Consider the following 25068-nt stretch of genomic DNA (forward strand, 5'->3'; position numbering starts at 1 on the left):
TACTACTATAATAAGGCAGAGGTTACACCGGTTTTCGACATTATCAACTCAAGATATATTTAAAGTGGTATATTGAGATCAAAATGATAGTAAAATATCAAAGGTATTTTTTGATGATAGGAGATTATAAGAACATAATTTCTAGTATATACTCGTACAAAATCAGTCGCTATAGACGAAATATCTTGAAAACCAACTAATGATTGGTTGGTTTATGTCACATACATCATGTGTAAAAGATGATACATTTCTTTAAAATTAGTACTACGTAATGTTAGACATTTTGCCAACTGTTATTAACTTATTACTGTAGAACATTGAAAACCGTGAAATCTATTGATTTTGGTCTAAGAAATAACGGACACTTAAAACTATTTCTTTTCTTCTATACATTTGCTAAAGGCTTCCCTTTGTTGAACAGCAAAAACGGAGAAACACTGAACTATAATAAAACAATTTTGTGCATTAAATATTTCGACTACAATACACGTTGATTAAGTAATTTAAGTAGACACAAGATAATAACGGGTATTTTCTACAGATTCTACATAGTACTCTTTTAAACGCTTGAAATTGAAATTCTACTGTATCCAATACCCTTTTTCACGCGCGTGCCTATATTTTGACAAAACTACGAATATGGCTCATGTCTTACGTCTCTCTATTGCACTAATATGCAAAAGTTATACGGAGATATTGGCGTTCGTTACCGCAAATGATCATCTTGGCTAGGGCCTCAGATCGGTCGCGCGAGCGTAATAATATGGCTAGGTTTTGTTCTTGCTAGATAATATTAACAAGTTTTTGTCATTTTTGCTACTACAAAGCAAGTAGGTAAAAATGGTTTGATGTATAACTAACAACACCATCTAAAGTCGTAAACGTGCAAACTTGATAAGAAAATCACCAGCTTAGATTTATTTTTCCTGTGACCTACTTTGACAACGTGCATTTTGACAGTAAAATATTTCATTAAACTACTTGATTTTGATTTTGTGTAGCTTTAACTTGAAGCCCAGCATTTCCGACAAGACCCCAGACAGGGCAGATAAGATTACTACTTTTGTAATAGTGTATAAGTAATGATTGGCACATATTCCAGATATCTTGAATGGCGAATCCAGTTCCTGCAACAAAAAAAAAATACTGTAAAAAAAGTTTAGTTTATAATGCCAGAGCATGCTTGAGTGTGGGGCGCACGCCCGATACTACACGCTCAAGTGCACTGTAGTTTAACATGTCAGATCGCCCTTGAGTGCCCTTGAGCCTCGGGCTGCGCGCGATCTTTCAAGGACACTGTAGCAGTTGAGTCGGGCCCAACCCTTTACGGCTCAGCCACGACATTGGTCTAAGCGGGACAGCGGTGAGCGCCGGCCATACATTGGAGCGAGACACAGCGATGGGACTTTTCATTCGCATGTATGGCTGCCGCTCTCGCGCTTTGACCAATGTCGTGGCTGGGCCGTTAGACTCAAATGCACTGTAGCTTGCCAGAGCGCGCTTGAGTGTCGGGCTGCTCCCGACCCTACAGGGTCAAATGCACTGTAGCATGCCAGAGCGCGCTTGAGTGTCGGGCTGCTCCCGACCCTACAGGGTCAAATGCACTGTAGCATGGCCATAGCGCGCTTGAGTGTCGGGCTGCTCCCGACCCTACAGGGTCAAATGCACTGTAGCATGCCATAGCGCACTTGAGTGTCGGGCTGCTCCCGACCCTACAGGGTCAAATGCACTGTAGCATGGCCATAGCGCGCTTGAGTGTCGGGCTGCTCCCGACCCTACAGGGTCAAATGCACTGTAGCATGCCATAGCGCACTTGAGTGTCGGGCTGCTCCCGACCTTACAGGGTCAAATGCACTGTAGCATGCCATAGCGCACTTGAGTGTCGGGCTGCTCCCGACCTTACAGGGTCAAATGCATTGTAGCATGCCATAGCGCGCTTGAGTGTCGGGCTCCTCCCGACCCTACAGGGTCAAATGCACTGTAGCATGCCATAGCGCGCTTGAGTGTCGGGCTGCTCCCGACCCTACAGGGTCAAATGCACTGTAGCATGCCATAGCGCGCTTGAGTGTCGGGCTGCTCCCGACCTTACAGGGTCAAATGCACTGTAGCATGCCATAGCGCGCTTGAGTGTCGGGCTGCTCCCGACCCTACAGGGTCAAATGCACTGTAGCATGCCATAGCGCGCTTGAGTGTCGGGCTGCTCCCGACCCTACAGGGTCAAATGCACTGTAGCATGCCATAGCGCGCTTGAGTGTCGGGCTGCTCCCGACCCTACAGGGTCAAATGCACTGTAGCATGCCATAGCGCGCTTGAGTGTCGGGCTGCTCCCGACCCTACAGGGTCAAATGCACTGTAGCATGCCATAGCGCGCTTGAGTGTCGGGCTGCTCCCGACCCTACAGGGTCAAATGCACTGTAGCATGCCATAGCGCGCTTGAGTGTCGGGCTGCTCCCGACCCTACAGGGTCAAATGCACTGTAGCATGCCATAGCGCGCTTGAGTGTCGGGCTGCTCCCGACCCTACAGGGTCAAATGCACTGTACCTTGAGCAGATCCGCGGCCAGCTTGAGCACGTTGTTGGCGACGGTGAGCTGCTCCTTGCTCTCCGGCCGCTGCTCGATGGCGAGGTGCAGGTTGATCTGCTCCGTCAGGATGGCGGACAGGCAGCCGCGGTACTTGCGGTTCACGTTGCTGCCGAGGGTCAGAAGCCGGAGTAGGTAGATGCCAAGGCAGCTACTCCATACTAGGGCTTCCAATAGCCAGCCGGATTCGAGGGTCATGGAGTCCTGAACAATAAAACATATATTAGTTATGTAGCTTCAAAATCCAATGTGAAGGAATCGCCTTTATATTTGAGCTTAAAGTTTACGCACAATACCCTAAACTTTTGTCCACGTAGAGATTTCGATTCGCTCGTTATTATCATCCGATTAGGTCCTTAAGGGATAATGTAGGTTTCTCATTTGAAGATTAAACCGTTGATTACAATATACGATTAATTACAAATAGGATATTTGTATGGTTCAATAATGGTATGATGGTTAATAAATGCAATAAGAAAATATCACTGACATATAAAAATATTGAGGACGTCGTTAGTAATTATGTTTATTATTGTTCATATTTATTTTGAAGCCGCCAAATAACGGATTGTTCATTTGTTCGGTATTGTACGCATAAGTGGCGCTTACCCAGCTTACCCTGAGTAGGTGGGCGCTGACGCAGGCCAGCAAAATTATTGTCAGCATAAAAGCCGCCGACACGATGACATCCACTGAGCGCTGAGGCCCGCGTCGCTGCAACAAGGCAAGATGATAACGACCGAGGGTTATTTATGAAGTTCGAGTCTCACGCGAAGTTTTATTAGGCATGATAGGTAACGGGTAAATGGAGGCGCCTTTTCGACGCAGTGTCAAACACAAATGCATTCACTCAGACGCCACGTCAAAGTGTCAAAACTAAATTTGAGCCTTATCTATATGGAGGTGATTCTACAAGAGGTGAGTTTTCTCTGTGGTATGTGACGGATTAATGAGGAGGCACACTAACATGTTATCCCGCCAGGCGGCGCCTGTGCAAGTGACTAGGCATGTCACAGCCATTCACATGTGTGAGAGAGAAAAAAAAACATATTCTCGCTTTCACGTATGAAATTCTTTATCTGTGCAATGGACTAATAAGGTGGCGCCATCTGTCATAACCTTTGAGTGTGCTTCCTCATTCATCGTTGGCGTCATTAAGGGTTATGTTGCAGTAAATTAAGAAAACAGAATTTAAACAATTTAAAGCGCGTTTTTAATCACATTCTTTTTAATATTGTTAAATATCTTGAGGCCTGTTTTTGTTAAGTTTCGGCCACACTGCTGCTCAAAAAAAGGGTGACAGTAAATATTCGTAGTGACGTCTGTTTTTTACGTGCGCTCCACACCGCTGTTCAAAATACACTGCAGGTGCGAAATCTTTACAACTTTACTCGGAGGGCGATAAAATTCTGACATTCACAGTTTCCAGAGCACCATTGGGATCAGTATTATAATCACCAAATAGTTTTGAACAAGCTTGTGTTGATTCCGGATTGTCACCATTTTTAGCGGCGATGTAGTACAACTTTATATGAGTTGAAACATACCCGTAAATACGAGCGAGTGGACAGCCAAGTCTTGATGTTCCTGACAGTGTTGAGCCTGAAGTGCGGCAGCTCGCTCTTCCGGGCGCGCCGCGCCGAGGTGAGGTGCGAGAAGAGTTTCGCGTACAGGAAGCGCTGCTTGAAGGCGCGCTCCGCCACGGCCAGCAGGAAGAACACTAGGCCGCTCAGCGCGAAGCGAAGCGCGCTGGATATTAGATTTGTTGTTATTTCCCTGGAAAAAAGATTCAATTTGTAGCAAGTCTGTGGCCAAGAGTAAGTCCATTTTTAATTTAAAAAAATAAAACCATTCAGTCTAAGAGTGAGCGATATACCACATTTTTAAAGGTTAAATAAAAGACAGGTATATTATTTGTTGGCTGTAAGCCGTGTGGTGACGGGTTAAGAATTTCACCACCCCCTTTCTTCCCGTGGGTGTCGTAGAAGTCGACTGTGGGATATGGGTTAAATTGTGGCGTAGGCGAGAGGCTGGCAACCTGTCACTGCAATGTCACAATTTCGTTTTCTTTCAACCCCTTTTTGCCAAGAGTGGCACTGAAACTTGAGTAGTTCATGTGCTCTGCCTACCCCTTTATGGGATACAGGCGTGATTGTATGTGTGATTGTATGTGTGTGGCTGTAAGCGTAACTGTATAAATAAAATGCATACAATTTTCATCCATACTAATATTATAAATGAAAAGTGTGTGTTTGTTTGTTTGTCCGTCTTTCACGGCAAAACGGAGCGACGAATTGACGTGATTTTTTTAGGTGGAGATAGTTGAAGGGATGCAGAGTGACATAGGCTATTTTTTGTCTCTTTCTAACGCGAGCGAAGCCGCGGGCAAAAGCTATTATATAAATCTATGAACGTACGGTTTTTTTAACTAGCTTTTGCCCGCGGCTTCGCTCGCGTTAAACAGAAAGAGAAAGTAGCCTATGTCACTCTCCATCCCTTCAACAATCTCCACTTAAAAAATCACGTCAATTCGTCGCTCCGTTTTGCCGTGAAAGACGGACAAACAAACAGACACACACACTTTCCCATTTATAATATTAGAATGGATATACGAGGCGAAAGAGAAGACGAAACACCTGAATATTATTACACGCTGATGATAAATAAATAAGTAAAGTTACAGAACTGGAAGATATGTCATTTGTAGATTATATGTAATGGAACGAAGGTTCAAAAGTAACACCTTAAATTCCGACAGTAAAGTGAATTTTCAATTCAATAAAAATATTCTACATAAGTACTTCCTTTGTCGATATATTTTTACTTACCATATGTTATCACCAAAAGCACCGCTGAATATTGAGATCAGAGACCCTTGACTGTAGTTACAGATCAGCGAGGGAATGTAAGTCAGTAGCGACAGCGATTGCAGCTCCTCTTCACTTCTGGTATCTTGTTCTATGGCAACCTGCAATCAGTTGAATGATAGCTTTGGTTTGTGTATGTTCAAGATTTCAAATATTATCTACCAAAAATTACCTGTAAGTTTTAAATTTACAATTGAACTTTGTGTCTCATTTTGCTGACTCTAGGCTAGGTGGGAGTGACTGGTTCATTTTAAACCTTGGGGTTGCAAGATATCCATCGTGCATCGGTCTCTAAACTCGAGTAGAATAGAAGCGTGGTTCAATCATGACGTTTAGGTCAGGCTACCTACTAAAGAAGGGCAAACAGAATGTACTAGTTGATATCGAGAACAGACAGCTCTGAGCATAATCTACTAGACTCTGTAGCCTACATGTCGAGTAGTGTGGCAGGTACCTGTAGGAGCCTGGCGGCGGGCGCCACGAGCGCCACGCTGGCCGCCATGAGCAGGCCGGCCCACATGCAGCCGTCGGCCGCCATGGCGCGCTCGGCCCGCGTCCCACGTACCAACTAATGTCCACAGCAGGCTGGCTACATACATGTCGAGTAGTGTGGCAGGTACCTGTAGGAGCCTGGCGGCGGGCGCCACGAGCGCCACGCTGGCCGCCATGAGCAGGCCGGCCCACATGCAGCCGTCGGCCGCCATGGCGCGCTCGGCCCGCGTCCCACGTACCAACTAATGTCCACAGCAGGCTGGCTACATACATGTCGAGTAGTGTGGCAGGTACCTGTAGGAGCCTGGCGGCGGGCGCCACGAGCGCCACGCTGGCCGCCATGAGCAGGCCGGCCCACATGCAGCCGTCGGCCGCCATGGCGCGCTCGGCCCGCGTCCCACGTACCAACTAATGTCCACAGCAGGCTGGCTACATACATGTCGAGTAGTGTGGCAGGTACCTGTAGGAGCCTGGCGGCGGGCGCCACGAGCGCCACGCTGGCCGCCATGAGCAGGCCGGCCCACATGCAGCCGTCGGCCGCCATGGCGCGCTCGGCCCGCGTCCCACGTACCAACTAATGTCCACAGCAGGCTGGCTACATACATGTCGAGTAGTGTGGCAGGTACCTGTAGGAGCCTGGCGGCGGGCGCCACGAGCGCCACGCTGGCCGCCATGAGCAGGCCGGCCCACATGCAGCCGTCGGCCGCCATGGCGCGCTCGGCCCGCGCTACCACGTACCAGCTGATGTCCACAGCGGATAGCTCGGCGCGTAGTGTTGAACCGCGCTCCCACATTGTACATTTCACTGCGAAAATAACAAAATCAAAATTGTAATAAATGACTTTTTTTTTTTAATCTTATGAGTAATGTTCGTGCTTGAAAAAGGAGCTAGGTTTCTCCGAAGCATGATACGCGAGTGAGTAAATACAAGTGAGTTAACCTTTATTATGTTTACTAGTATAGTAATGACGAATTTTCAGAGAAATGTGTTAAGGTAGCATTCGGATCCCAGCAGTCGCGACCCGGCAGCCGCTGCCCAGCAGCCGCGACCGGGTCGCGCCGCACCGCTTTGTAGGGATTTATATGCGATAGTTTCCGACGCAAGCGACCGAGCAGCGCGGCCCGGCAGCGCCGGAATCCCTACAAAGCGGTGCGGCGCGACCCGGTCGCGGCTGCTGGGCAGCGGCTGCCGGGTCGCGACTGCTGGGATCCGAATGCTACCTTTACAATGAAAATGAGTCCATAAATTAGAAATTCGCGATCAAGAAGGTCGATATTTGTTTGATGTAATTCCTAATTGAAGTAATGTATGGACTATCTACTGAATGAATTTCAATCATGCGATTTTCACCTAGCAATTGACTGATTATTGAGGATGGTTTAGGTTTTATACTTAGGTTGTTTTTTGTAACCCGTGCGAGGCCTGGGCTATTGTAGTGTTACGTTATCCGGCAGGCGCGCGCCCCGCCAGTGCAGCACAAGGCCGCACTGGCAGGGTCGCCATGTAGTGTTGGGACGTTTTGGTTGGAAGTAGAATATATTCGGATTAATAACACTATGAGTACATGCTTATATACTAGGGTTAAGCTAAATGAGTGTGTGTGAACACTTAGCGAGCATACTACTATAGTATACATATTTCAATTCTTACCTGTATCACTGGTAGGGTCGAGTAAAGCGAAGGGGTCCCACGAGCTATCTGCGCAGTGGAACCCAACGTCCGAGTGGGCACCTTCTGACTGAGATCCATAGCTGCTCTCCTCGCCTGACAAGAGATGTAGCGAGAGTTTGATATTCATCGTGTCAAGTAGTTGGGCCATTTATTTCAAAGTTGTCCACCCCACTTTTTTTTTGGATTTGGAATTTTTTATGTGTTTTCCACTCAGAATCGCGAGCTCTTTCAATCCTAATAGGGGAAAAAAGTGTCCCAAGGTTTTTTCCCATTCCGTTACCATTTTTTCACACATTTTGTATGGCGGTAACGGAATGGAAGGTTCGAAAAAATGTAGGTATGGAAATCTTGGGACATTTTTTTTCTCCTATCAGGATCGAAAGAGCTCTCGATTCTGAGTATGAATCGCGTAAAAAATACCCATGTTAAAAAAAAAGTGGGGTGGACAAATTTGAAAAAAAAAAAAAATGGCCCAGATCTATGTTATTTACGATGTAGTCGTAGGCATGCGCGTAACAGTATGTCTACCTACAGATGCGACAATTTATGTATGCTTGGCCGACGCGACGGTACGATTAATATGTCGAATAGGATGTACAATTTTATATATACGTGTCCTTCGGAGACTGTTGACTGTTGCCAGGTTATTTTTTGCGATTTTTGGCGTCGACATTCTACTTTCAGTCATGTGTAGTAAACAATGATAACTTTAGGGTGTAATCATAAGTCGTTCACTCATAACACTTATGCTCGCCAAAATCGACAACATTTCATACGCAGTGAAGAGCCCTAGTGCACCATTACATACTTAATGGAACATTTTAACTTACATTATGAATGTGGTGGTAAATGCTTACTGTTAGTAGTCTGGCCGACCCAGTCCGACATGGTATGGTGCGATGGCAGCGCAATAGATGGCGCTGACGCCGAGCATTCGCCGTCGGACGAAGATGACTGGTAATTCTCTAACTTCTACACAAAACCAATGACTGGATTACTGTATGTACTGTGCACACGATACCACGTTACACGAATATACTTTATTGGTGAATAAAAACTGTAAGGTCAATACGGGTGTGCCATAAGGATAAGTGTGGACATTTGACCGTTTTACTCATTAATCGTAAACTAGAACTTTCCTTTGCTAATCCGCGAATAGATAACGTGCAAGTCAATCAGTGCTAACCTGTTATAATTACTTGCGTATTTTTTACATGCAATTAATTTTCCCACCCTCCCACCGCAAAAATAAAAATAAATACGCAAATAAATATAACAACCCACCACCAAAAATACAAAACTCGACACGTGTTTCGCCTCTCTACGAGGCATCCTCAGGAGCTGATGTTGACGGTCCGAAGTCCCGCAACTGACTACTACTGTCAGCAGAAAATACGCAAGTAATTATAACAGGTTAGCACTGATTGACTTGCACGTTATCTATTCGCGGATTAGCAAAGGAAAGTTCTAGTTTACGATTAACATGGATTTCCGCAAAGTAACGCCTGATTCCATCGATCGTTTTACTCATTGTCATAGGTGTTTTTGCGAGATCATACTTTTGCTACTTGCTACTCACAATTAGTGATAAAGATATGAACTCTCAACATTGGTTTAAACAGACAAAATGTGAAGGCCAGACACACTTCTCCTTAAGACACATTTATCCGTATTAACCTTACTGTATGTACTGTGCACACGTTACACGAATATACTTCATTGGTGAATAAAAACTGTACTTAAGATATAATCTTGGAGTTAACACAAGAATCGTTTCAACATTGTTAGACCATTGATCGCTTGGTTTAATAATAGTTTTATTGCACTAGCTTCTATCGTCTCATACAGGCTTCTAACATAATAATAACAATTAAATAGTAACTGTTATTAACAAATGAACGAGAACAAAATCATGCTGACAATAAAGTACAGATAGATTCACCGTAACGGGCAAGAATGGATATAAAATGATTACATGTATGGTGTCAATACTGTCAATGCTAATGATTGAACATGATGGTTAGATGACATTTTTTCACGTTCATTCAATTTGGGCCACATTACGTGAATTTACCTGTAAACATAGCTACCTGGATTCTTAGCGTTATTGTTGCCATCTATCGCCTATTAAATAAAACAAGACTGTTAAACTATAGGGAACTTGACTGTACTTAAAATAAAATATTTTATACCATGCACGAAATAAAGCATCAGATAAATATAAGAAAAACATGGATAGAAGTTATTTTTAAATCCAATTTCTATAAGTCAGGTAGAAATAAATAAAGTAACTGAGTTGACCGTGACGTCACTCAATTCGATTTCATATTAATTCCATATTATCAAGACGTTGTAATTCGTTTTGACAGTTCTTAAAAAGAAGCTGATTTGACTAGGAGGCAAGTAGCCTATTGTAAGTAGACATGATTATAATATAAATAATCCTACTCTTTATTAGCACACCTACCACCACCAGCAAAAAAAGGAACAATTTAAAGAATTGAAAACAATTGATTTAAGATACGCAGCCTCATCACTAATGAGTGTAGCGTAACTATAGACCGTCAACCAAATCTTGTCACTAGAAAAAGGCGGCAAATTTGAAAAATCGCGGGCTAGCAACACTAGTTTTGAAAATCGGTGGAAATTCGCGCGTCATTTGTATCTTATCTGTGGAAATCTCCAACCTACCAAAAAGAGAAATAACTAGCACATATCCGTCCCTTTTTAAGACTCCTTATTCCTTAGAGCGCTCATCAATTTCACGAAACGGCCATCGATAGATGGCGTTGGCGCTCGGTACGCGAGCACCGGCAACTCAACGCGCGTTTCAACGCAGACACGAATAATCTTGATAGTTTGGAATTAAATTGCTAATAACATAATTTTCAATTTTATATGGGGACTCTTTATTTAATTTCATATTCATGGTATGGTAGTAGTAAATAAGGTATATGAATGTAGTAAAAGTATAGTATTAGTCTACATATACATATATAAATTCAGGTTTCCTAATTTATTGATTCAACAACCAACACCGCTGAGCCGAAACTACGAAAGCTAGAAAGTCGAAATTTGTATAGATTGCATTAACACAATTTCGAAGAGATAAGAATCGATTATGAAAATTTACACCCCTAGTAGAGGGAAAAAGGGAGTGAAAGTTTGTAGCGGGATCAATTTGTTTTTTTTTTATTAGGAAAATTTTAGTTAGGAACTTGAAATTAGAGAATAGTTTAATAGTGGTTTCTGTTTTTTAGGGTTCCGTAGTCAACTAGGAACCCCTATAGTTTCGCCATGTCTGTCTGTCCGTCCGTCCGTCCGTCCGTCCGCGGATAATCTCAGTAACCGTAAGCACTAGAAAGCTGAAATTTAGTAACAATATGTATATCAATCACGCCAACAAAGTGCAAAAATAAAAAATGGAAAAAAATGTTTTATTAGGGTACCCCTCCTACATGTAAAGTGGGGGCTGATTTTTTTTTCATTTCAACCCCAACGTGTGATATATTGTTGGATAGGTATTTAAAAATGAATAAGGGTTTACTAAGATCGTTTTTTGATAATATTAATATTTTTGGAAATTATCACAGTTATAGTGACTTTCATATTTTTATAAGAACAGCATGCACTTACGTCCAGAACAGTGACATTTGGTGCATTGGAACTGCTCATGATGTGTCACTTTTTAACCGTCGCCTCAAATCTGAGAGATTTGAGGCGAGGTTCTCAATTCGTCTGTATGTTTATTTTTTTTTTCATTTTTTTATGTTTGTTCCTCGATATCTCCGTTGTTACTGGACCGATTAAAAAAAAATTATTGAATGTACATGAATACAGATTGGTCCCATTTTTCTCAGAACCCAGTTCTGATGATGGGATCCTGGAGTAATCGAGGGAACTCCTCGAATCTGAAAGGCATACGTATGGTGATTTTTGTGTTTTTAAAGGAACAGCATGCATTTAGGTACGGAACAGTGACATTTGGTGCAGTGGAACTGCTGATGATGGCCAGAACGGAACTTCTCAAATCTGAACGGCACGCTTATAGTGACTTTGGTATTTTTATAAGAACAGCATGCACTTTCGTCCAGAACAGTGACATTTGGTGCAGTGGAACTGCTGATGATGGTCAGAACCGATCTTCTCAAATCTGAACGGAACACTTATAGTGACTTTGGTATTTTTATAAGAACATCATGCACTTACGTCCAGTCCAGAACCACAGTCTGGAACCATTTGGTGCAGTGGAACTGCTGATGATGGTCAGAACACTTAGAACCAAACTCCTCAAATCTGAACGGCACGCTTATAGTGACTTTGGTATTTATATAAGAACAGCATGCACTTACGTCCAGAACAGTGACATTTGGTGCAGAGGAACTGCTGATGATGGTCAGAACCGAACTCCTCAAATCTGAACGGCACACTCATAGTGACTTTGGTATTTTTGTAAGAAAAGCATGCATTTAAGTTCAGAACAGTGACATTTATTTAGTTATGTTTGTTAAACATACTGAGTTTTCAAGTCAAAGTTTGTCAAGCTTCGATTTCTTATAATCGGATTCATGAGGAATTGAGAAACTCCTCAAACCTTAGCGTTATACGTATATTGATTTGTGTTGCCATCAAATAATTAAAGCATTAAAAGCAGTTTTAAAAAATACCTACACATTTCTACATATCCAACATTCGCAAGTAGCTTTCACCAGAACCCGAAAGGCGGCGGTTTTTTTTTTCTTAAAAATATTAAACGTTTTTTTATGGGATAGGAGGCAAACGAGCAGATAGTCTGCCTGATGGTAAGCGATCACTGCCGCCCATGGACACCAGAAGCACCAGAAGTGTTGGAGGTGCGTTGCCGGCCTTTAAGATGGATGTACACTCTTTTCTTGAAGGTTTGAAGGTTGCATTGGTCCGGAAATACCGCTGGCGAAAATTCATTCCACAGTTTAACTGTGGATGACGTGACCAAATTTGCAAAATATTGCGTCTTAGAAACATTTTAAAGGGTGAAAATCAAAATATGTACATGTTCGTTCTAAAAGTAGCTGATCAAACATCGTCGGTTTGGAAAGCCTGCGGTAAAATTTTTGCTCATTACTATACATATTCGATTTAGAGGGTTTTGAGATTTAGGAAATAAAACAACGCTTCATTAGATTTAATTTAATAGCATTATGTAATTATAATGTCAATGTAAGTGCAAGCAGTCTTATTTACAACAAACTTACAAGCGGAAAGAAATATATGCAGAAAGAAAAAAAAGAAGCTGTCAATACTGAATCCCCTAGGGTGGCTATGTATGAATAGCACAGAAAAGTATTAAAATAAAATAAAAACCGGCCAAAAGCGTGTCGGGCCACGCTCAGTGTAGGGTTCCGTAGTTTTCCGTATTTTTCTCAAAAACTAACCTATAAAGTTCAAAACAAGTTTCAAAGAAAGTCTTTGTAAAGTTCTACTTTTGTGATTTTTTTCATATTTTTAAACATATGGTTTAAAAGTTATAGGGGGGGGGGGGGGGTCGCACTTTTTTTCCTTTAGGAGCGATTATTTCCGAAAATATGAAAATTATCAAAAATCGAAGTTAGTAAAACCTAATTCATTTTTAAATACCTATCTAACTATATCACACGTTGGGGTTGAAATGAAAAAAAATATCTGCCCCCTCTTTACATGTAGGGGTACCCTAATAAAACATTTTTTCCATTTATTATTATTAACGACCTTCCACATATTTATAATGAGCCCAAACATGATGGGGTTATGATGAGGAGAATAGCAGTTCTGTTGACCACCTCCTGACTCCATCATGAGAACTTGGACCTCGTCTAGTTCGATGGTGCTCGTCAGCCCAAATCTAATGAGCCCGAACATGATGGGGTTATGATGAGGAGAATAGCAGTTCTGTTGGCCACCTCCTGACTCCATCATGAGACCCTGAACCTCATCTAGTTCGATGGTGCTCGACAGCCCAAATCTAATGAGCCCAAACATGATGGGGTTATGATGAGGAGAATAGCAATGCAGTTCTGTTGGCCACCTCCTGACCCCGTCATGAGACCTTGGACCTCATCTAGTTCGATGGTGCTCGTCAGCCCAAATCTAATGAGCCCAAACATGATGGGGTTATGATGAGGAGAATAGCAGTTCTGTTGACCACCTCCTGACTCCATCATGAGACCTTGGACCTCATCTAGATCGATGGTGCTCATCAGCCCAAATCTAATGAGCCCAAACATGGTGGAGTTATGATAAGTAGAATAGCAGTTCTGTTGAACATCTCCTGCCTGACTCCATCATCATGAGAACCAGAACCTCATCCTGGTCCCAAAATATAATAATAATTCAAACTCTCAACAAACTTCACGTATAACTTAAAATCCAAAATCATATGAAAAGCATGTCGAATGCTAAAATTGCATAAGGTGTAAAAAGGATCAAGATTTGTTTAGTCGCAGTTTACGGCACTTCTCGGAACTATCGAGCTGCTTACGAAAGCTAGGTGCGCCGGACGATCAAACGCAGTCCGTTGTCTTCGAGCGCTCGGCGCAGACTGAGCGGGCTCGCGTTAGCACAGTGTCTTTTATTCGAATTTTAGGTGTTTTAAAAACATATCTATCGACAGAAAAGTATGTCTTATATGTATGATTTTTTTGTTATAGGTCAATAAGAAGTTCTAGTTTAGGATAATATTATTTAAGAGTTACAAAAAATGCAGGAATCGCAGGAAAAATACATAATGTAAACCTCTTTTTATCGAAAAAATGGGGAGGATACGGAAGGTTATTTATCCACCATTTCAAGTAAATCTTAAAATGTCAAAGTATTAGCTAACTCGTATAGGATATAACAAATAGGATTGTGATCATTTATTACCCCAAATAACATTTTTAACAGCACAATCACGATTCTAAACGAGCTATCCCACTACGAAATTTGAAAACGTCTTCCGAAAAACTGATTTTTCGGAAGTATAAAAAGACATATTTTAAAGTAGTACCAATTGACTTTCTAGCTTAAGATATGTACTTTTAGGAACATTATCATTTTTTTAATAATCATTTATAGTTTCTTTATAATTTTGAATGAAAAAGGTTCCATTTTGCAAAAAACGCTCGTCTTTAGGAGTAAGGCCTCTTAATACATTATCTAATTCGTAAGGAAGGATGGAGCCCCTTGAAAAAAAAAAATATCTGTGGCTGTTCGACGTATAACTATTGCTGGTTTTTGTTCGTTTCATAGGGATACCATACTTTAGTTTGATGTACATTGCTCCTGCCAAAATTTGGTTGACAGGCTATATTATCGATATTTTTTTCGATACGTGTTGCAAAATTGTTGCTTAGTAATGATCCTCACCTTATCTTTCTTCTTAATAGGGTACTCTTCATCGCTCGTCTCCCTTGGTACAGCGTCCGCGGCCCACGACTTCTTGAACCGGACTCCGACGCGTTTGCCCTCGGGCGCCGGCGCGGACCCGTCGGACTCCAAACTCTTCTCCGATTTCTCATCATCCTCCTTCTTCAGCCATCCAAGATTTCTAAGTAGATTAGGAACTAGTTTAATACTTGGTTCGATCACTGGTTTTTGTTCGTTGACTAGTTTTTCCTTTGGTCGGTCGTCGCTCCCGTTGGAGTAATATCCGTTGAGGCTTTCGAAACCATCGTCGCCTTCGGCAAACATGGCTCGCGCTAGGTTAATATGCCCTTGGACGTTGAAACTTTCAAGTCTCTTCTTAGTCAATACATTTTTGTATGTAAACGTGGGTTGTGCAACTTCGTCAGGCGGTGGGGTGAATGTGACTATGGGGGTGGAGTTGTCTTTCGACCACGCCATGTAATCTTCGTCGTCGGAATCTTTGGCTTTCATGGCTTTCTTAGCGATTGGCTCCATGTTTTTGATTATGTTTTCTTTTGTTAACTCTTTGTTTTTACGTTGTCTGAAAAAACAATATTTTTATAGCTATACAGGCGGATTACACTGCAACCCCCTTATTGGATATATTATTCCAATAATACCATAGCATTTAGCGACCTTGGAACATTGCAAGGTTTGTGTTCGCTTAAGTAGCGCTACCTTGTTCACATGCAAAATATGCAATGGTTGTTGACATAGCATAACTAACAGGTCACCTATATTATTTACCTAAACATCTGTTGAAGATATTCAATGGAAGGCTGAGTAGTGAGTACTTCAGTGAAGAGTTAATAAACGGGCTTAGTAAGTTCTACCCACCTTGCCGCCTTGACCTATTCAAAAGGACAGTAATTTTGTATAAATCGTTCTGTACCTCAGCACGGTGTTGCACACGTCAGCCCGGGACTGGCGGCGCCGGTACTTGGCGGGCTCGGCGCACGGCTTGCTCTGGGTGTATGTGACCCTAGTCACTCCAGCTGGTGTCTCCGCTCTCCTGGGGTCTACATACCTCAGCACGGTGTTGCACAGGTCAGCCCGGGACTGGCGGCGCCGGTACTTGGCGGGCTCGGCGCACGGCTTGCTCTGGGTGTATGTGACCCTAGTCACTCCAGCTGGTGTCTCCGCTCTCCTGGGGTCTACATACCTCAGCACGGTGTTGCACACGTCAGCCCGGGTCTGGCGGCGCCGGTACTTGGCGGGCTCGGCGCACGGCTTGCTCTGGGTGTATGTGACCCTAGTCACTCCAGCTGGTGTCTCCGCTCTCCTGGGGTCTACATACCTCAGCACGGTGTTGCACACGTCAGCCCGGGACTGGCGACGCCGGTACTTGGCGGGCTTGGCGCACGGCTTGCTCTGGGTGTATGTGACCCTAGTCACTCCAGCTGGTGTCTCCGCTCTCCTGGGGTCTACATACCTCAGCACGGTGTTGCAAACGTCAGCCCGGGACTGGCGGCGCCGGTACTTGGCGGGCTTGGCGCACGGCTTGCTCTGGGTGTATGTGACCCTAGTCACTCCAGCTGGTGTCTCCGCTCTCCTGGGGTCTACATACCTCAGCACGGTGTTGCACACGTCAGCCCGGGACTGGCGGCGCCGGTACTTGGCGGGCTTGGCGCACGGCTTGCTCTGGGTGTATGTGACCCTAGTCACTCCAGCTGGTGTCTCCGCTCTCCTGGGGTCTACATACCTCAGCACGGTGTTGCACACGTCAGCCCGGGACTGGCGGCGCCGGTACTTGGCGGGCTTGGCGCACGGCTTGCTCTGGGTGTATGTGACCCTAGTCACTCCAGCTGGTGTCTCCGCTCTCCTGGGGTCTACATACCTCAGCACGGTGTTGCACACGTCAGCCCGGGACTGGCGGCGCCGGTACTTGGCGGGCTTGGCGCACGGCTTGCTCTGGGTGGACGTGGCACCGCTTTCCCCTGACCCGCCCGCGCTGCCACCGTCGCATTCGGAACGAGCTCTCCTACAAAGTAATAGACACTTGTAACTATAGTGTACTTTCTATCAAATAAGCATTTAGGTGTACAGTCGACTACAAAGAGATGTATCCATTTTTTCACCATATTACAATGCAATAAGGTGAAAAACTGGATACATCTCTTTGTAGTCGACTGTACCTAAGTAAAATTTTACAAGTTTCGTCAAAAAATAAGTTAGGTACGTGAAATGGATATCGAGTGGCTCTCTAGATCATAAGGGCGATTGGTTATAATCATCATTAGGTTAATAGGATTAATTTTATATCGAGGCAACTTCGACGGTAAGTGGCGCGCGGACGGACGCAAGCGTGCTCCATCTCTATTGTGCTTACGATCTGCGTGGGAAGTTTAGGAGCATGGGACAGTTTGGCATCATCAATTACGTTATTACCGAAATTGTCGAGACATGTCCTGCCCAATCCCACTTGAGCCTTGCGAACTTATGTACGTAACACCCCCATCTACGATACCAGTTTTGGAGCGCAGTTCAGTGTTCATAAACTGATCGGTTCTGCGGACTCCAAGTAGCTGCGCTTCATTGCTCGCTGGTAAATCTTGAGTTGGGACTTTTGGGCTTCCGTCAAAGACTAACCAACCCCCTTATTCATAAACGTGCTCTAAAGTTATAAAGCCGATAAAGTTCGTTTGTCCCTTTCCAACGTATTGGTGTGATAGAAAAGGACAAACGAACTTTATCGGCTTGATAACTTTAGAGTACGTTTATGAATAAGGGGGTAAGTTTGGACGCCGTATGTTAGGATGACAAATTATGAGTTTACCGAAAATATCGAGGCAGTTTCCGACGGTAGGTGGCGCGTGGTCGGACGCGAGCAAGCTCCATTTCCGTTGTGCTCACGATTTGAGAGTGCACGATGCTGAGAACGACCATGAGGCCCGCCGGCACCATCCAGCAGTTTGGCTGCACAAATATTTTAACATCTATTACATTTTTTAATATATTCAGTGGCGGAAATCCGGGAAACGGGAACTTTGGGTTTAAAAAAGGGCTACGCGGGAAAACACTGCCAGTGCATGCGTTATAGTCAGATTGAACCATATCGACAAAAAATGTGGACCTTTTAGTTGAGAACATCATATATTAGGCATAGATTTAGAATTATTAAACTAGATTGTGTAGTTAGGTCAAAAAGTGTGTCCACACCAGCCCAAACAATGCCCTCTCATGTGGACCGTTTTCGCTAGTCTGATACGATCGACTTTCTATCTCAGTGATAAGGTTCAATTTCGTATGGCAAAAAATGTGATTGCGCTGTCCCCTGTAAAGGTCTTTGATATTAGGTCACTAGTAGAGCGTAGTATATCGATCTTAAATACTTAGGCAAGCATAACCCTATTTATTAGTGATGCAATGTATCTCAATTTCATGCATCTTAATTGAAAATTGATAAAAACTTCCAAACAATTGAGAAAACCGGTTTTTATATTCATCTTGACCAAATTCAGTCATGTAGGTAGTAACAAAAGTTTTTAGGTAAGGAGATTATACGGTAGGCAAACGCATATCGTATATCGGTCCATATCCATAATCCATAATAGTATTGTAGGTTCCTTTATATGGAATATCGATGTACTGTGTTGTGAATAAATCAATATGCATGCTATCTTTATGGATATCATAATTTACGCATTAGCATGACTGTACAGAACAATAACAGTTGATTTTACGACGAACAATTGAATGATATCGATTAACAATTTATTTATCGTATTATATTATAATTAACATGTAGTAATATGTTGATGTTGATGGTAGCATTAACCAAGAAATAAAGTTTTGACGTCAAATAACCTAACCACAAAATTAAAAATTTGAAAGACCGATTTTCATGGAACATGGCTAAGAACACTCCCGACTAACTCAGCTTTTAAACAAAAAAAAAACGAAATCTAAATCGCTTCATCCGTTCGGTAGCTACGATGCCACGGACAGACACACACACAGACAGACAAACAGACAGACACGTCAAACTTATAACACCCCATCGTTTTTGCGTTGGGGGTTAAAAAAGGGCTGTAACTGTTGCAAATCTTTACTGCTCTGCGTTGTTAGCTGTGATAACTTAACTTAAAAAGCTGTCAGGAAGAGTTCAAGTTTTACGTCAACAGTATCATAAGGCGCCGCGAAGTACAGCGCGATATTCGCAAGTTGCACGGTCCACAACGCCAGCAGAACAAGAGCATTTGGCTAAGTTTGCTACACCCACCACAAGTAAAGAGCTGTCAAGAGTGCAAGTCTTACGTCCACAGTATCAGTAGGCGCCGTGAAGTACAGCACAATATTTGCGAGCTGTACTGTACAGTCTACAACGCCAGTAGAACTGGTGCACTTGGTTATGTCTTCTACACACACTAAGAGTAAAGAGAGGTGTATGGGAGTCTTACATCCACAGTCCACAGTATCAATAGGCGCCGTGAAGTACAGCACAATATTGGCGAGCTGTACCGTCCACACAGCGCGAGCAGAACTCGTTCACAGCTTGATGACGTTTGCTACAACCATCACAAGTAAAGAGTTGTCAGGAATGCAAAAAGCAAGTCTTACGTCCACAGTATCAGTAGGCGCCATGAAGTACAGAACAATATTCGCGAGCTGCACCGTCCACAACGCCAGTAGAACTCGCGCACAGCTCGGTGAAGTTTGCTGCGCCCACCACGCGTATAGCGCCGGTAGGAAGAGTAGACGGGCGAGCGCGAACCATACTACCCGGCGCATGGACAGAGTCGGCTTCGCTTTAGGAAATGAGGAACCTGCAGATGAATATTTAAATAGTTAGTGCTGCGATTTCAATTTCATGGGTTAGTATATAGTGAACATAATAAGTTTTTTGGCACAAGCTTTTATCGCCGACTGTACCTTTCTCTCAACAGTCATCTGCTGCTGCTCTCCGAGACGTTTCTAAAAACCCCTTACTGGATGGGGATACGACGTTTCATGACAGGAGTTCCTATGACCACCTTTCTGCTCCATCATCAGATCAGCTCCATGATACCATAATATTGCATTGTTACGTGATTTACATTATGCGTGCAAAATTTCAGCTCAATCGGAAACCGGGAAGTGGATCAAATTTATCTTCTACGTTTTGACGGACACTAACATACTAACGCCGTGGCTTGCGTGGGCGACGGTCGCGCGATGGTCGCGCGACGGCGATGCGACGCATACGAAATCAAACCTTATCGATATGGAAGTATGAGACGCGACGGCGACGGTCGCGCGACCGTCGCCCACGCAAGACACGGCGTAACAAGAAGGCAAGTTGAATAAAAGCTTGTAAAAAATAAAACAATATCTAAAATAAACATTAAATAAATGTCATATACAAAGAAAAAGTGACCAAAGCCTCCAGTGCTCCGAGCTGGAATCGAACCAGCGTACTCCGCTCCGGTAAGCGGAGTACGCTGGTTCGATTCCAGCTCGGAGCACTGGAGGCTTTGGTCACTTTTTCTTTGTATATGACATTTATTTAATGTTTAGAACATAATAGTAGTGTTACTACTTAAAATAACAAGTTAAAATATTTTCTATGAAAATAATTTAATTTGTTCTTAGAATATCTAAAATATTCAGTCTTGATGAAGGTTGAAGTCCTAAACCAACCTTTTCAGTTTCACACACTGTAATTGTTATTGTGCTAATCTTAACTAATGTTCAGGTCTGATCAGGTCAACATAGGATACGAGCGTGACTGTGTGAAAAAGTCGACAACACTCTTCCACCAATCATTCCTTACAATTTTAAATGTCTGCGGTCATATAATAAATAGCCTAGATATATTAAAAGCGCTGGTGGCCTAGCGGTAAGAGCGCGCGACTTTCGATCTGGAGGTCGCGGGTTCGAACCCCGGCTCGTACCAATGAGTTTTTCGGAACTTATGTGCGAAATGTCATTTGATATTTGCCAGTCGCTTTTCGGTGAAGGAAAACATCGTGAGGAAACCGGACTAATTCTAATACGGCCTAGTTACCCTTCGGGTTGGAAGGTCAGATGGCAGTCGCTTTTGTAAAACTGGTGCTTACGCCAAATCTTGGTATTAGTTGTCCAAGCGGAGCCCAGGCTCCCATGAGCCGTGGCAAATGACGGGATAACGCAAGGAGGATGATGATGATGATGATGACATATTAGCTACCACCCACACTCATAAGACGCATGTCTTGCGGCGCGCAACGGCCGTCTCCGCCACGCCGCCTGAATGTAATTCAAAAAACGTCTCCTCAGTACATTTTGTATAGGAAGGACGTAAGACGCGCCCCAGGTGGCGTGGCGCGGACGTCCGTTCCGCACCTCAGGACATGCGTCTCTTAAGTGTGGCCGGTCCCTTAAATAGCCTTTCCTGAGCCTTGGATATGACCTACCTCTGACCAAGTCCACATCAATGAGGTACGAGCGAGAGTGGGAGGAGAAGTCGACGATGCGACGGCGGTAGGTGCCGCGCATAAGTAGCTGTTCCACCATCGTCTCCCATTCTTCCTTGTCGTATGAGCTGATCTTCTTCTGGTACCTGTACAGTATTATTTCCTTGTTGAAGAAAGGCTTACGTAAGGCAATAGGCGAGACGACTAAAAAAACATTTTTAGTCCGTCAGTTAGATCATCAAAAAATTTTGGACACGTATTTTTAGGGTTTCGTAGTCAACTAGGAACCCTTATAGTTTCGCCATGTCTGTCTGTCCGTCCGTCCGTCCGTCCGTCCGCGGATAATCTCAGTAACCGTAAGTACTAGAAAGCTGAAATTTGGTACCAATATGTATATCAATCACGCCAACAAAGTGCAAAAATAAAAAATGGAAAAAAATGTTTTATTAGGGTACCCCCCCTACATGTAAAGTGGGGGCTGATATTTTTTTTCATTCCAACCCCAACGTGCGATATATTGTTGGATAGGTATTTAAAAATGAATAAGGGTTTACTAAGATCGTTTTTTGATAATATTAATATTTTCGGGACTAATCGCTCCTAAAGGAAAAAAAAGTGCGTCCCCCCCCTCTAACTTTTGAACCATATGTTTAAAAAATATGAAAAAAATCACAAAAGTAGAACTTTATAAATACTTTATAGGAAAATTGTTTTGAACTTGATAGGTTCAGTAGTTTTTGAGAAAAATACGAAAAACTACGGAACCCTACACTGAGCGTGGCCCGACACGCTCTTGGCCGGTTTTTTTTTCTTTTTTCTCGTAAACGAAAAATGACGACGGTACAGTGCGTTGAAGTTTTGCGTGACGTCACGCCTAGGTACAATTTTTACCCCCCACTCCGGAACTTTGATGCCCTGTATCTTTGTATTTTTTCATTCATTAGATAAAACGAAAAATATGTGTTCAGTATTTTTAGACGATCTAATTGACGGACTAAACAAAATGCCATTTTTTTAATGTATGTAAGTTGTCATCCCTATTGCACTTAGTGTTGTTCTGCAAGATGTATGGAATATTAATTTTGAATATAAATTGAAATTTTCATGAAATATTGTTGTTTGTATGAGTAAGGCTACAAGTCTGTACGAGTAAGTGGAATCTTATACAAAATGTTGACTTTCTCCCAAATATTTTTGGGCTTTGGGCAGTAAAAAACAAAGCAATTAACTAATCCAACTGCCAAAATATTTCATGTTGGAATCAATTTAATATTTTAAAAATTAAGGAAAAGAGATATAACAATATACTCCTGTAATTTTCTTTTAAATATTTGTATTAAGTATTATTTTACTATAATGTGAATGATACACACAAATATATTAAAATATCATCAAAACACTTACCATGCCGCCAGTTGCATCATGATTAGCAGAATGTATGAAGTTTGTTGTAGCCAATAATTTAATTTCAGTTGAGTTTGAGAGCTGCAATAAAACAATGCAAGTTAACATGTATTCAATGATTTACTTTAACATGATCAGTGTGGCAAAGTCATATTATTGTTGGTTCTAGGGCACCCCATAACAAGACTTATATTGACCATGATGATTTTTTTGATTTTTATCAAGGTCCCGATATTTGGACCCAGTTGCATGCATCATGATCACGGAAAACTGAAGAAGGTGGGTGGATGTCAAAGTTGCGTAGACAGCGCGCGATCTACCCTCTTTCGCGCGCATCGGCTGTGTTCACTTTCAGTGTTACCACTGGTCGCATTCACACTCGATGGTCTGTCCAAACACACTACACTCACAGTGTGAATGACACGCAACTTTGACATCCACCCGCCTTCTTCAGTTTTCCATGACCATGATACATGCAACTGCGTCGAAATATCGGGAGCTCGACAAAAACAAAAAACGTAATCACCGTCTATATCCCGGTCAATATAAGTCTAATGAAAATAATCCGTCAAATCATTCAAAACCCCATAACTACTACGGCACTAGGGCCTCCACAAGATCCATCAACAACATTCTATCTTAAGCTACCACCTTGGCCTTATTCCAGCTACTGTTCTGGCTTGTCAGGTCAAATAGACCCTTTAGGGACAAGTATGGTTAACTCTGAACTAACTTGATTGCCGTACTGAAGGTGTTTAGACTTCTCTTTGACACATTAATTTATGATTATTGTTATGAATATTCATTCATGAATTGTTTAAAATACACTTATTATCCAAGACAGGAAGCTTGTAGCAAAATAATTAAACAATAACTGTGCTTTATCCAAACATGATTGTAAGGGCAGTACAGTCTGTTACTTGAAAAGTTCATTATTTACAAATACCCGCAAATTATTTTGTGATAGTAACTGAAACTGACCCTTTACCCAAGACTTTATTTTTTTGTTAAACTTTAGGCTTACAAATGATCTATGAATAAATATTGTAACAATAAACAATTTGGATATCAACACAAATTTATGAAGGAAAAAACTGAAACTCTGTGGAAACACATGAAAAGATTGAATCAGATTCAGCAAATAAAATATAATAAAACAAAAGTTATGATTACAGAAACATGGCTCACCATTTGGCTTATTGTATTGGCAGTTTATCTGAGAAACTTTCCCACACTCAGCAGCCGGTTTAATGCGATAACTGAAACCGGAAGATTATCCTTTCGTATGTCTAAGCACTGATCAGTGCGTGGGAATTTTAATCTATTATTTTAAATGTCAAGGTCACTTTTTCAATAATAAAAATTGACAGGCGACATCAGAAGGGTTATTTATACAATTCACAACATGATTTCACTGGCCCTATCCAGCGTTAGGTGGTTTCGAACAAGCACTCCATTGAAATTTAAATGGTATTATGAAAAGTTTAAGGTTATAAGCAAAATATCGCTTAAGGCCACATATAAATAAATTTGTTACAAATATAGCCTGCTCTACAATGTGTATAATAAAATAACCGTTATGTTCGGTCATTGTGCTTGTATAGATCAAAGGCTTACGAAAAACTGTTTTTATCACTATAATCGCGATATATTGTCATAGAAGTTATTCACCTGCACTGCCCGTATCATTGTGTTTTGTTTTCCCGCATTGTTATTGCGGTTTATCAACAATTTCGCAGAAAATATACCACTGCACTTGCAATAAACTTGACAGTGCAATACACCTACACATACTGAAACTGACATTACCACTGACAAGTGACAGTTTGAAACTGTCAAAATGCGATGGTTGACAGTTCTCTGACACACATTCTTTTAACGGATTTCGACTTGTCTCAAACACACTTTTAACGCGATTGATTAAAGTCTGTCAAGACGTTACCGTCACTCGCAAAAAAAGCGGCAAGCTTAAACCAAAGATGTTTAAACAAAAATCGTGTGCGAATGTTTGACCGGCTATATTTTATATTAATAATTATTTTGTTTTTATTTATTCGCTAATGAGCGGAATAAGTTATAAATGTTATAATTTCAAACAAAATTAGTGGATGACTGTATCTTTGTGGCATTTAACATTATTTTTTCATTGTTTTCTTTCAACCCCTTAATTGCCAAGAATGGCACTGAAGCTAGAGTAGTTTCATGTGATCTGCCTACCCCTTTATGGGATTAAGGCGTGATTGTAGGGATGTAATATTGTAGGTAGGTATATAAATA

The 25068-nt window shown here is 42.4% G+C and overlaps 1 protein-coding gene across 2 annotated transcripts; it reads right to left on the bottom strand.

The window, feature by feature from the left end:
• LOC125233429 (protein PHTF2) lies at positions 1–24578 on the bottom strand. 2 transcript variants are annotated; one of them, XM_048139447.1, is made up of 16 exons: positions 24463–24578; positions 23980–24050; positions 22792–22872; positions 21388–21533; positions 19574–19779; positions 17790–17929; positions 16851–16994; positions 14975–15554; positions 8470–8584; positions 7592–7705; positions 6567–6745; positions 5410–5549; positions 4129–4357; positions 3200–3295; positions 2543–2785; positions 1–1127 (listed from the first exon to the last, which is right to left on the bottom strand). In XM_048139447.1, the coding sequence occupies exons 3-16, from the start codon at positions 22809–22811 to the stop codon at positions 978–980; spliced, it is 2502 nt and encodes an 833-aa protein (XP_047995404.1). In that variant the 5' UTR covers positions 22812–22872; positions 23980–24050; positions 24463–24578; the 3' UTR covers positions 1–977. The 2 variants fall into 2 exon arrangements, with proteins under 2 accessions (XP_047995404.1, XP_047995403.1); XM_048139446.1 differs by having other exon boundaries at positions 3191–3295.
• Positions 24579–25068: the final 490 nt, after the last annotated feature.

Source organism: Leguminivora glycinivorella, chromosome 14, assembly GCF_023078275.1.
Source record: "Leguminivora glycinivorella isolate SPB_JAAS2020 chromosome 14, LegGlyc_1.1, whole genome shotgun sequence".
In the NCBI taxonomy this organism is placed as follows: Eukaryota; Metazoa; Arthropoda; class Insecta; order Lepidoptera; family Tortricidae; genus Leguminivora; species Leguminivora glycinivorella.

Bases quoted from the DNA above. Each gene is read 5' to 3' on its own strand.
- LOC125233429 (XM_048139446.1), bottom strand. From the start codon at position 22,811: ATGATGCAACTGGCGGCATG. The intron at 21,534-22,791 runs GTAAGTGTTTTG...AATACTGTACAG, and splicing joins ATGATGCAACTGGCGGCATG to GTACCAGAAGAAGATCAGCT. The intron at 7,706-8,469 runs GTAAGCATTTAC...ATCTCTTGTCAG, and splicing joins GGTCGGCCAGACTACTAACA to GCGAGGAGAGCAGCTATGGA.